The sequence below is a fragment of the Rhinolophus sinicus genome, chromosome 15 (assembly GCF_057876585.1).
Source record: "Rhinolophus sinicus isolate RSI-liver-muscle chromosome 15, RSI-T2T, whole genome shotgun sequence".
NCBI classification, from domain to species: Eukaryota; Metazoa; Chordata; class Mammalia; order Chiroptera; family Rhinolophidae; genus Rhinolophus; species Rhinolophus sinicus.
The window spans coordinates 75,836,984-75,850,666 of record NC_142515.1 but is presented as its reverse complement, the minus strand read 5'-3'; the positions used below and the strand labels follow the sequence as shown (position 1 = coordinate 75,850,666).

Genomic DNA, 13,683 nt, shown 5'->3' with positions numbered 1-13,683 from the left:
CACAGGGAGCGCTTGTTGGGCACAAGCTGCAGCCATACCCAGTGACCCTTTCTTGTGTCTAGGACCCCTTTGCCAAGAAGAGGAGGGGCGATTTGTCCAAATGACAGAATCCAAGAGTTGGCAAGGAAGTTTACTGGGGGACACAGGGCAGAGAAAGCTCTTCAGAGCTGGCTGGGATCTCGGAGCCACCTAGAGAGAGGCTGAGAAGGCATGTGCCCTGCAGAGAGGGGGAGCCCAGGAGCAAACAGGCAGCTTCACTGGGCCTGGTATTAAGTGGGCTAGGAGGTCAAGACCCTTATTTTCTCAATGGTCACCTGACAGAGAAAGGAGGTACAATGGGGTCCTGGGAAGTGTGGCTGCTGTGTGGCACGTAGGCAAGGATTTCAGCCCAGCGGGATCAGGACTGTGATGGGGGGTGTCCAGGCAGTGGTAGGGACAAAGGGGCTCTTGACCCGGCCGGCTGTAATCCGAGAAGTCTCCCCAGGGGAGGTGCTGGCCCAGCTGAGGCTGGAGCTGCCAGAAGGGAGGAGGAAGGAATAGCATGAGCTCCCACTGTTGCCTGGATTGGAGGGCACTAGGGGTGTATCCTTAGCTCTGAGTGATAAACAGACAGCTGGATGCCTCCCACAGCTGCTTCTGCCCTTCCTTTCAGCGGCTCCCAAGGGAGGATTTTCCCAGAAGTAAGATTCCTGACCTGGCCACAGTGACTTTTCCCTGTGACCTTGGATGGGGACACATATGGCCCAAGTCACCATTCCTGAGGCTTGGAGGAGGGGTGGCCCAGGCAGTCAGAGCCAGGGAGGCCGGCCCAGCCCTGGGCTCAGTGTGGAGCAAAACCTCTAAGTCAGGCTCAAGGCCTAGAGGTGACAGGAGCACACGATGTGGACTTAGGGGGGACAGAGAGACCCAGGTTTAAATCTTGATGCTGTCATTTCTGAGCTGTGTGACCTCATGCAAGCTGAATCTGTATAGTCCCATCTAAACAATGGGATTAACAGTCACTCCCCGCTTCAGGGATATAGGGGGTTGAATGAAGCCACACATGCTAGCACACAATGGGTCTACTGATTTTCAAGGGGAATGGCCAGTATAGACACATATGGTCACATCAGTGGGAGCAGAGCCTTGAGTGGGGGAGGTGAGGCCAGTCAGGCCACTGGGATGGGCACTGAGCCATGGATGGGAGAAACCGAGGCCTATGGGCACCCAGCCTTAGAACCTGAGGCTTCCGTGAGCTTCTTGGTGCTTCCAAGCGCCAGAAGTTTGCAGCTGAACCCCCGTGGTCCTCTGTACTCTCCGCTGATTTTGAGGGCTCTGAGATCCGGTGTTGTAAAGCTTGAGTTGTTCAGCGCCTCTCTGCATCTCCTCAGACCCCAAATTTTTACTCACTTAATATTTTTCTTTAGTCAGCTTAACTTTTTATTCAATCCTTAAAAAAAATAATTTTAGGGGCCGGCCCAGTGGCTCAGGCGGTTGGAGCTCCATGCTCCTAACTCCGAAGGCTGCCAGTTCGATTCCCACATAGGCCAGTGAGCTCTCAACCACAAGGTTGCGGGTTCAACTCCCGCCAGGGATGGTGGGCTGCGCCGCCTGCAACTAGCAATGGCAACTATACCTGGTGCTGAGCTGTGCCCTCCACAACTAAAGACTGAAAGGACAGCAACTTGACTTGGAAAAAAAGCCTGGAAGTACACACTGTTTCCCAATAAAGTCCTGTTGCCCTTCCCCAATAAAATCTGGAAAAAAAAAAAAGAAAAAAAAATTAAATTTATCTTGAAATAGTTCTAAATCTAAGGAAAGGTACCAAGGTATGAAGCCTCCTTCCCCATGTCTAGCCACCTAGTTTCTCTCCCCAGAGGCAACCACTGTTTCTAAACACACGCACACACGCACATGCACACTCTCTTTCCCCCTTTTCATTTTTCTTGTCACACAAACAATAGTATTCGCTACACTTTTTTACCCCTCACAAGTTTTTCCATTCCTTAATATGTCTTGTTCCTTTCCTAATAGTTCATTTTAAAAGCATCCTTGTCCCTTTTTACAACTATGTAGTATTCCACTTCGTGGATGGCCCAATATTCATTTAGTCAATCCCCTTTAGTTGGATCTGTAGGTTATTCCTCTAGTATTTTGGAAGGATGTTGCAGCCCTTGAGTCTGTTGGTAAAAATCTCAGAAGCAACTGAATTCATTTTGTGGGATACATTGTAGCATGATTGTGAATGGAAATCCATTATCCCTTTGGGCTATCACAGGTTACTGTGAAAAGTCAACAAAAATGAAATGTTATTGAACTCTTGCTGGATACTGGTGCCTGTTCCCGGTGCAGAATTGAGGCTGTCTGGGGCTGTTAAAGACATAGTAGCTCCCCCTTGAGATTTTTCTCGGAGTGACTTACTACATGAGATCATTGTGAGGGGCAAAGAAAGTGAAGGTGCGCACAGGTGCCATCCCGGTTCAAATCCTGGTGGCTACCTGCGTGTGTCGGAAGCAAGTACCTTGTCTGGTCTGTGCCTCAGTTTTCTCATCTGTAAAGTGGGAATTATGATAGCCCTGCCCCTCAGCTCTGTTGGAAGGATTAGATATTACTAATCTTAGATGTTTACTAACCTGCTTGGTGCCTCAGTTTCCCCACATCCCACCAGGGGAGTAGACCAAGTTATCTCCTTCCAAGTCTTCTCAGGGCTAAGGACCCTCCATGGTTTGGCCAGTCACCACTGGGGCCCTCTAGGTGCAGAATTTGGGGACCCCAGAATCTTGGAGGTCTCACCTTTCACCATCCCCTGTGGCGCTGAGTGGGTGAGCCCACGTGAGGTTGTGTCCACATGTGAATGTGTGTGGCTGTTATATGCAGGTGGTGGTGGTTTGTGGGGGGCTCTGCAGACCCCAGGGTACTCACGGTGCCTTGATGGGGAGAAGCATTCAGTGGCAGCATTTTTCCATCCTCCTTTTCTCTCTAGTCCTCCTATTGGGCCCATGTGGTACCTCCATGGCTGGCAGGGGATGCAGGGTATGTTTGCATGGCCCCATGGGGTCCTGGCCATGTGCCTGCGCTCACCAGAGCCCCTCTTCTTCCTGTTCTATCCCCAGAGCCCCCCAGGTTCATCAAGGAACCCAAGGACCAGATTGGTGTGTCAGGGGGTGTAGCCTCCTTCGTGTGTCAGGCCACGGGTGACCCCAAGCCACGGGTGACCTGGAACAAGAAGGGCAAGAAGGTCAACTCACAGCGCTTTGAGGTGAGTTGGGGGTGAGGGGAAGTAGTCTGGGGCCAGCACCCTCCCAGATGGGGCCTGGCTGCTCAGTCACAGAGGTCACAGAATGTTCTCCTGATGTAATGTGGCAGCCAGGGCCGGGCAGGCCTGGCGGGGCACGCTCTCCAGCCAGGGCCCCACTCACTCCCTGCCATGGGGCCCCGCCTGCCTGCTCAGTGAGGGTGACTTGCTCTTTCGCCTTCATGCTGTGCAGCCTTAAGCAAGACCCTGCACTCTCGGAGTCTTATCTCACACTCGCACAGGCTCACACCCAACACCACTGCTCACAGAAAGGAATTCACAACTCTCTCCACATGCACGTGATCAGGCACACATTTCTACATCCAACACGTGCCTTCACATGCCTGTCACACAGGCTTAGTGTGCATGTCACACACCCACATACACACAATACCCTTTACTTGTACATATGCAAGCTACGATTTCTGCCTGTAGTGCGTTTGCATGGGACATCCACATCCGGGACCCCTGGGACCCTAGCTTCAGCCTGACCTCTCTCCTTTGCCCGTGGCAGACGATCGAGTTTGACGGGAGTGCAGGAGCTGTGCTGAGGATCCAGCCGCTACGGACACCCCGGGATGAGAATGTATATGAGTGTGTGGCCCAGAACTCGGTTGGGGAGGTCACGGTCCATGCCAAGCTCACTGTCCTCCGAGGTATGGGGTCTCCAGGGTGGGTGGGGGAGGAACCGGGCCCTGTGAGCTTTGGGGACAAACACCAAAGACATCTGTGAAAGTCTTGCTTTGGATTCTCTCTTTGGGGAGACCTCGACCTCCCTCCTGCAGCCCGTAACACCGCAGGGCCCAGAGCCCGCTAACAGGATTTATCGAACCTCTGCAGGAAAGAGGAGTGTTGGGGGACTAGAGTCATCCCATTTTTCATCTTAGTCGTGCTCTTCTAATTACAAGAGACGGATCAAGCCCAACTGGTTCAAGTAAGAAAGAATTCGTACCATTAAAATGTTCTGCAGAGTGTATCAGCTTCAGGTTCAGCTGAATCCAGGAGCTCATACCATGTTCTCAGGACTCACTCTCTCTCTCTGCCTCTGGGTTGTTTTCTTCCATATCCACTATATCCTCAGTGGGATACCTCCTGTTAGCTCCGTGCTCCCAGGCCCCCACCCAAAAAAGGACCAAATGACCTTGGACTGGTGCACATGGGCCAGACTGGCTCACATGACCATCCCTGAGCCAGTCTCTGGGGCCAGGGGACTAATCAGAGCACTCTGACTGGCAGAACCCTCCCTGGAGTCAAGGGTGTGTCAGCCCTCACAGACGGGTCAGTAAGGCATGCTCCCCCAAAGGAACAAAGGAGGAGGAGATGCTGGACAGGCAGAAATAGCTGCCCAGCCCACCCTCATACAGTCACATGGATCCTTTGGGAACAGCGCTTCACTGGGATGCTTACTGGCCTCATTCTAGTGGCTGGGGGCACCAGGAAATTGCTTCCTCATTGTAAAACAGCAGCCTTCAGGCAGCCTCGACACAAACCCCCACTCAGATGCTCCAGGCTGTCTTCTCCATTGCAAGGGGGTTTTAGCCCAGGGGCCTGCAACTGGAGTTCAAATCCTGGCACTGCCACTCTGTAGCTGTGTGACCTTGGACGAGTTAATGAACCTCTCTGAGCTGCAGTTTCCCCACCTCCAAAGTGGGATAATGATGATGCTCACCACAAGGGGTGGTTCTCAGCACAAGGGGTGGTTCCGTGAACCAGGTGAGTGGACGATACAAGTGCGAGGCCTGTACAGTGCTGCGCAGGGACTTAGCACTTGGTTGAGTCTGTCTGACATTATTGTTATTGTCGTTATTCTGATTTGAACAAGACAGCTTGGCCACCAGCCATTGTGCCGCTCTCAAGTGGGTGGCTTCTGCCTGTCGCCTGCTGGCACACTCTGACCCTCTCTGATCTGTAAGTGTGAGCCACAGTCAGCAGTTAGGTGGGAGGTGTCCCCTACATGTGGCTCCAGGGCAGTGGAGCTGTAGTCAGATTGGAGCCCTGGGAGGAGGCACCCGTTGGCCCCAGGGACACTTTGTCCAGACCCTGGTGTGTGACCTTTGAGGGGTCACTCAGAAAGCTCTGCTATGATTCTCTGGAAATTCTTAATAATGTTTTAACAAGAGGTCGCATCGTTCCATTTTACATGTGTCCTAAAGCTGGTCCTGCAGGGGCTGGAGGGAGGAGGGAGGAGCAGGGAGGAGTCCACACGCCCCGCCCCGCCCCTTCCCAGCAGATATTTTTGCCCTGACCTTTCCTGGCCCAGACGAAACAGCCTGCCTCCTGTCGTCCTGTGCCAGCCTCCATTGTAAGCTCTCCGAGAGTTAAAAGAACAAGCTGTGAATCTATTAAGCGCCCAGTCGTTGGGCGTCTGGGAAAGCTATGTCTCTGCTCCCTGCCCCCATCAAGGCCTCTTTGGTGTCTTTCTGTGCTCCAGCTGCTAGGAGGATGTGGTGCTTGGGCTGGGTGCTCGGCCCAGGGTGTTTGACCCAGGAGCCCCTGGCCTCCCCTGTCCCGGGCCCGAGCCCTGATCCCTGGCTGAGGCGGGAAGGTCTGAGTTGCCAGGCCCAGGACTCCCTGCCTCGCCTCCCTCCCCCTCCATCTGATTGTGGACCCTGCTCACGCCTCCTGTGCTGTTGTTTTAATTAAACTCCGAGGAATCGGGCACAGTGTGGTACGCGGTGAACATTTTTGTTTAATTAGGAGCTCGCGGTAACGTCAGGCAGCCGCGGCCTCCCCCAGCACCCACGTGCCTGTTCCCCACCCTGCTGGCTGCCACCCACACGTGCTCATAGGGACCCCCGCAGAGCTACATACACATGGCAAGTGCTCACGTGTGGACATGTGTGGGGTGCAGGTGCGTACACAGGTGAACGTGCACACACATGCATATACATGGGGGAAATGGGAGCCTCCAGCGTGCACGGCCAGCCTGAGCACCAAGAACTGAGGCCCGATTGTTTTGGCCTTGACCTCTGATGACATCATCAGTACTCATCAGAACCACCTTTGAAGTCCAGGCCTCAGGGCCTGAACCACCTCAGACAGGGTCCAGCTGCCCCCTCAGACCCCAATGGGTCCAGGCTCAGTTTGGGGGTCCTGCAGCTGCCGGCCCCGTTTCCTCTGGGTTCAGCCAGGCCCAGGTACAAATCCCAGCCTTGCCATGTCCTAGCTGTATGACCTGGGATAGGTGTGTGTCTGTACCTCAGTTTCCCCCTCTGCAAAATGGCCACCATCTCTGCAGAGGGCACAGGAAGGTACCTGTACAGCACCTAGTACATAGTTGTCACTCAGGACCTGGGACCAGGGGCACCTGCCCTCCAGGCAGCGACTCCTGCATGGGCCAGGACCACAGCCGTCCTATTCTACTGGGAAACCGGGATGATGCTGCCCCTCTCCCTGCCCCATCGTGGCCTCCCACCCCTCCACCCCCACCCACTATGTGCCTGGGGCTCAGTTCCCTCCCCACATGGTGGCCTCTCACCCACGTCTTCCCCAGCCCCACCAGTCCTGTCCCGATACTCCCACCATGCCCAGTGTATTTGTCAGCAAATACACGTGTATCATTTCCTTTTACACAAATAGCATTGTCTACATCAGGAAGCAGCAAGCTTTTTCTGTAAAATGCCAGAGAGTAAATATTTTTGACTCTGCAGGCCAGACAATTTCTGTTGCAACTTCTTTCGCTCTGCTGTTGGAGCAGGAAAGCCACTATAGATGACATGGAAATGAATGGGTGTGGCCATGTGCCAATAAAACTTTATTTGCAAAAACAAACAGAGGACCTGATATGGCCTGGGGGCCATAGTTTGCGATTCTTGGTCTACACCATCTTTCACTTTGAACTCTGTCCACTGAGCAACATATCTCGGAGTTTGTTCCAAATCTGTTTGTAAGGTGACTCCTCCTGCTTTTTGCAGTGTCTATCCCGCGCATGGCCCAGCTTGTGTATCACACATCCCTGTTGACAGATGTTTAGATGTCTCCAGCCTTTGGCTGTTACTACTAGCACCTCAGGAATAACTATATTCCTCTTTTAGTGCATTGCATGTGGAGACTAGACGCTGAGATGAGGGCTTGGGTGGGGGCGTCTCTGGTGGATGGCGCCAGGTCACCTGTCGTGGCCCAGGTTGCACCAGCCAGCATTCCCGCCAGCCGCCAGCGAGCGTGCCTGTTTCTGCTCAGTCTCACCAGCCCTTTGTGATCGCTTTTGTCCTGTGTCCATCAGGGCTGGGTGGGGGCTGTAGTAGTTTGCTAGGGCTGCTGTGACTAAGTGCCACAGATTGGGGGCCTTAAACATATTGTCCCACAGTTCTGGAGGCTGGAAGTCCAGAATCAAGGTGTGGCAGGGCTGGTTTCTCCTGAGGCCTCTCTCCTTGGCGTGTAGATGCAACCTTCTCTCCCTGTGTGTCTTCACATGGTCTTTCTTCTGTGCATGTCTGTGTGCTTATCCCCCCTTCTTATCAGGACACCAGTCACCTTGGACTAGGACCCACCCTGGTGACCGCATTTTACTTTAATCACCTCTTTAAAGACCTCCATCTCCAAACAGTCATATTCTGAGGTCCCCAGGGGCAAGGGCTTCAGTGTATGAATTTGGGGAGAGGGGACACATTCCAACCCAGCATAGAGGCTAGTGGCTATTTTAATTTGCACTGAGGAGGCTGCCCCTGGCCTCAGGCCCAGGCAAATCCTTTGTGCATTGTGGGTGACAGGCCAGACCAGAGCTGGGGGTGTTAGGGGTCAGAGCAAAAGGAACCTGAAGTCCAGGTGCTAGAGAGAGAGAGTGAAGCGCAGGAGTGGGTGGGACCTGCTAAGGGGGCCCCAAGCTGCCTCCCCTTCCCTGCTGTCGACTCCAACTAAATTAGGCCACGGAGCGCATGGTGCAATTTGCAGAGCACGCAGTTGAAGGTCACTGGTCAGTTAGCTGGCTCACTCATCACCCCAACCCCAACCCAGGCTTGCCTGTCACTAGAACTTGGGGACCAAGGTTCTCAAGGAGAGGGGCATTGTCTCCTTGTGTCCCCCCACCCCCTTTACCATCGAGGGAAGCGAGACCTTGGCCATTGAATGGAGAGATGGAGGCTTCGGGGCACGGTGCCTCTCCTGGGTTGACAGCAACAGAAACTGAGTCATTCACTCATTTATTAAGCGCCCACTGTGTGCCAGGCCTTGCATTGGGTGGCAGGACACAGCAGCGACACACACATACGTCATGGTAAATGGAGCATGATACTCAGACATTCTGGAGTTGCAGAGGATTTGTGACTTGGGGGTGTGAGCTGGCCCGAGGCCACGTGGATGAGTAGTTGGCTGCCGAGGGGTGACGCCGGCGGGAGCTTGATGACTTTGAGGAACAAGGAGGCCTGTGTGGCTGCACGGAGAGCGCGAGGGTGGCATGAGGTGGGGCGGCCGGGCGAGGAGCTGGGTTCCTCTGGAGGGTGGTGGGGACCTGAAGGGGGTGCAGCAGGGGCCTCATGTGGTCTCATTTACGTTTTGAAAAACTCCCTCTGGCTGCTGTGAGTAACCCTAGGGTTGTGCAGCCTTGTCACTGCTGACGTTGGGGCCAGATTGTTCTCTGTGGGGGGCCGTCCTGGGCACTGTGGGGGGTTGAGCAGCATCCCTGGCCCCCACCCCAGTTGTGACAATCAAAATATCCCCAGACATCACCAAGTGTTCCCCGGGGGGCGAAATCACACCAGGTGAAAAGCCCTGGACCAGCCGGATGTCCTTCCAGCAGCTGTTTCACCTGAGATGGCTCCTACTCACAGATGGGAGGAAACAGGCTGTGGGATGTCACCTGGCCAGGCAGTGGCTGGACCCTGGGCCAACCAGTCCCCGAGCCCCACCCGGGAGGGGTGGTCATGTGATAACCGGGCCTCTGCCCTGTTTTTCCTGTCTCTGCCCTCAGAGGACCAGCTTCCCCCTGGTTTCCCCAATATCGACATGGGCCCCCAGCTGAAGGTGGTAGAGCGGACGCGGACGGCAACGATGCTGTGTGCTGCCAGCGGCAACCCTGACCCCGAGATCACCTGGTTCAAGGACTTCCTACCCGTGGACCCCAGTGCCAGCAACGGGCGCATCAAGCAGCTGCGATCAGGTGAGCACAGGTGGCCGGTAGGATGTGGTAGCCAGAGAGGGCAACGGGGAGGGCAGCGTCTCCGGGGTCCAAGCTCTGGGAACTAATGGGGACAGAAAGGCAGAGATGGTGTGTAGCCGTGGAGGCCGTTGGTGAGCTGAGCCAGTGTGGTTCTAATGGGGCGTAGACTGGCAGGTATAATGGGGAGCTATGGCGGATGGTAGGAGAGTTCATCGGTGCCTAAGTGGGGATACAATGGGCCCAGTTATGCACAATGATGGGGAGCAATGGAGGCCCCCAGGGCAGAGTGTTTCCGATACCCAGCCATGGGGTTCTAATGAGGCACAGATAGTTGCAGGTGATAGAAAGCCACAGAGGATGGTGGCTAGCTGCAGTGCCCCAGCAGTGGGGACACACGGGGACAGACAGACAGAGCTAATGGGGAGCCACAGAGGGTGGTGAGGGAAAGCCATCTTCAATGCCTAACCACTAGGTATATAATGAGGCACAGAAAATCAAAGTAATAGGGAGCTATAGAAGGTGGCATAGGGAGAGTATCTTCTATGCTAAAGTAGTGTGCGTCTCCAGAGGAGATAGTGGGCCATAGATACGTAAGGTATGGGGAGCCATAGAGAGCTGCAAGGAGAGAGTGTCTCCAAGACTGAAGCTGTAAGGATATAATGGGGCAAAGACAGGCAGATGTTAGATATTTGTCTGTGATGGGTCACAGATAGGCAGCCCAGCCTGTTTGTTTTGGCTCCGGGTGGGCTAGGGGGCCTTGGGACAGAGCATGAGGCCTTGGCCACCTCGAGGATGGGCGGTTGGTTCCACAGTGGTGTCTCAGCCATGCCCTCTCTGTGATTCCATGTGTCTGGGGGTCTGTGTGTGTGTGTGTGTGTTGTGTCAGTTGTCCCCCTGCCTCACAGTATGTCCACGTGTGTGTGTGTGTGTGTGTGTGTGTGTGTGTATGTGTGTGTATGTGGGCTCCGTGTGCTGGCCTGACCTGTGGGCACACACAGGCCATGCTATTGGCACGGCTTCGCCTTGTCCCTCCTAGAGCAGAGCTTGTCCGAGCTCATCTCGGCTACACGTGTACCCGTGTTACCTTCCCTCCTGTGCGCATGCACACAGGGTGACTCCCCAGCGTGCGTGTCTCAGGCCACACCCCCTGATCCTCGTGTGTGCACGTGTGGTGGGAAGGTGCCCACGTGCACTCACATTGTGAGTACACACGTTGAGGTGCACCTCTTTTTGCTTTCCCTCTCCCCCTCCTCTGAAGACCCCTCCCCTGGAGCCACCCATGCCTGAAGGCCGCCCTTACTCACTGCCCATCCTCGTCCTCCGAGGAGCCTGTCTGCCTGTCCTCTACTTTCTGCTCCCCTCCCCAGGGAAGAAGACCCAAGCCCTGAAAAAGGGCAGACATTAAGTCTGGAATTTCTGCTCTAGGGGCAGAGATAGCCTGACCCTTTCCAACCTGTCTGAGGAGATTTGCAGCTTTGGAGAATGATGGCAACCTTGGGTATCCAGTTGCTTCCCTGCTGGCTTCTGCCATTGTCACCTGAATGTAATGAAATGATTAAGAGCACGGACCTCAGGGCCTGATGGCCTGGGTCAGATGTCAGCTGTGTCCGAAAGCAGGTCCTCTCTGAGTCTCAGCATCCTTACAAAACGTGCCTGCTCTCTGGCGTTATTGTGAGGGGCCCACAACAGAATGCCTGGCACGTAGTATGTGCTCAGTGAACATACGCTGCTTTAGTAAAACATAATAAATCTCAGCATTATTCTGACTTCTCCTCCCTGCCCCACCCCAATGAGGATACAGGCTTCTGTATAACCACCGTTAATGATCCTGTTCTCTTTTTCTTGTCCCTCTGTTGTAAACGTTCAGAAACCTTTGGTAAGTCTCATTTCTTCACTGCGTCAACAACTAACGTTCCCCCTTTGTCCCCCGTCCCCTCCCCTCGGACTAACAGCCACCGTGACAGTAACTGTGACCCACTCCACGTGGCATGTTTACTAACCCAGCCCTCCCTACCAGTACCTCCCCCACCAGCCACCCAGCCCTCTCTAGCCAGGCACCAAGGGGCTGCAGAGAGAGGAGCCCAAAAGGAAAAGAGGAAAAAAGATAAATTCAGTGGGGCCGGGCGGACCCCAGAACGGGGGCTGAGGAGAAATCGGGCGTCCTGAGGTTCGTGGAGCTTTGCACAGAACAGTCCACCTGCCCCATTCTGGGCATTATTTTTCTGCTGGAAAATAATGAAATTACAGAAGTTTGGGAGCAGAGATGAGAGAGAAGTTTTCTAGCTAGGCCGATGCTGGGCACTAATCTTTTCCAAGCATCCAGCCTGAATCCCCTGAAACCAACTGCTGGGCTAATTCTTAACTAAGGTGAGAATACTGACCCGTGATTGTTCCTCCCCATCTTCTTTGGGGTACCTCCTTTCCTCGACATGGTGGCCATGGGCCATTTGACCATCTTGGGAAGAAGTCCTGTTCTCTAGCTTTCAGTTTTTATCATCATAATCCACACGTAGTGAAACAGCCCAACGCGGGGGCCAACCTAGATTCCCACTGCCCTGGATTCTTGTTGTCCACATTACAACCTTAGGAAAATCCCATTTCCCCCTGTGTAAAGTAGCCTCCTCGGGTTGAGGATTTTGTAAGAGATCATCGTATTATGGGGGCCCCAGAAAGTTCAAGCCAGAGTCCCCAGCCTGGGAGGCTGGAGAGCTAGGTTCAGGGCTCTCCCCTGCCTCTTACTCATGGTATGACAGTTCCTGGCTCCTTCTGGGCCTCAGTTCACCCATCTGTAGAATGCGCTTGGGCCATGCCAAGGAGCTCTGTTTTTTTCACCCTCGACAGCTTCTCTGCCCTGGCCTTGCGGTCTCCTGTCCTCGGTGGGGCTATCAGCTGTCATCTGCAACGAGGAGGTGTCCAGATCTTCCCAGGGACAATGAGCTGAGGGTGTGACTCTAGTCTGGGACCTCCTTTTCCTGCCCCCAGGGCCCAGGTGTATACACAGATAACCTTTTCCTCTTTTCCTTTTGGAAGTGAAGGTGGCTGCAGGGCCCTCCCTCTGCCCTCAATCCCCTTTCACTGCCCTTCCCTGTCCCTCCTACTTGGCGTGTCTGTAACACCTTCCCTTTGCTTTATTAATGCCCGGCCCTGGGACACTAACCCCCTCTCCCACTGTCTCTAACAAGATTCCTGAGACCCCCCCCATCGCTCCCTGTCCCTCCCAAGAAGGAAAGAAGGAAGGGAGGTCATGGACCTCCCTCCCTTGGCCCAGAAGGAAGGCAGCCAACAGGGCCAGGCCATAGACCTCCCCGGGGCATAGTGACGCCCCTCCTGCCCCAGGAGATTCCTGCTTCTTCCGGAAGCACTCCTGATGGGCACGCCCTCAAACCCACCCTGCTCCTAGGAGCCTTACCGCTTCGCCTCTTCCTCGGCAACGCCTGCAGGCTCCGTGGGCCCAGGCTGGCTCAGCCCCAGCGGAGGCAGAGCGGACAGGTCTGGCTGGTGGCCCAGCCTGGCCTCCCTGGGGCCCCCCGGCCCCTCAGGACTGCCTTCTGTCATTCACCTTACTCTCTCTGCTTCCCTTACAGAAAGCACTCCGATCCGAGGTAAGAGGCTCTTTCCTCACCCACCCACTCACACTTGCTGTCCCCCAGTCCCCCCAGGCTCCATGGGGGCTGCCCCCAGGCCCCCCTCCACCTGTCTCCTCCTCGCCACCCTGCCCAGTGTCCGTCCAATCTCTGTCTATGTCGCTGTCTGTGGCTGGGGGCCAAGTGCAGCCATGGTGGCACCTCAGTCTACCTTGCAGCAGGAAGGGCGCTGCCCCTCCTCAGGAAGGGGTGGCACTTCCCATGCCCACCCAGAGTGCTGGGGGCCAGGTTTCTGACCAATTCTCTGACATAGCCCTCGTCCGTCTGCAGCCTTGGTTTTCCCATCTGTAAAATGAGCGTGCAGAAGGGGCCTTCTGGCTCCAAAGCTTCGATCTGGGAGGGGTCCAGCCTGAGGGCGCAGGGAGACAGGCGGTCTCAAAGGCCAAGTCTGACTTTGGCCCCCTATTCCTGCCCCAGAGAATAGATTAGAATAGGCCTGGATGGGAGCCCTAAGAAAGAGTCCCTGTCTAATCCTGGTGTTGCCACGAAATGCTGTGTGACCTACAGCCTCCCTGCCCTCTCTGGGCCTCCATAGTAATACCTGCCTGCCTGCTTCCCAAGGGACTTGAGGTCGGGGGTTGGGGGGAAGTAGGGATGTTATTTGGGGGCAGAACCCTCATCTGCAACCCCCAGAGAGAACCTCCCAAGTGAAGTGTCCCATGTCGCTCTCA

General features: G+C 54.9%; 1 protein-coding gene across 13 annotated transcripts in view; it reads left to right on the top strand.

Annotated features, from left to right (window-relative positions):
* The window catches only part of PTPRS (protein tyrosine phosphatase receptor type S), a 100,522-nt gene that overhangs the window by 41,559 nt on the left and 45,280 nt on the right, over positions 1-13,683 (top strand). For all 13 annotated transcript variants that reach the window (XM_088792303.1, XM_074337638.2, XM_088792302.1 and 10 more), the window contains exons 3-5: positions 3,093-3,238; positions 3,789-3,930; positions 9,180-9,368. In XM_088792303.1, coding sequence (XP_088648429.1) covers positions 3,093-3,238; positions 3,789-3,930; positions 9,180-9,368 — 477 coding nt within the window. The remainder of the gene's footprint in view (positions 1-3,092; positions 3,239-3,788; positions 3,931-9,179; positions 9,369-13,683) is intronic.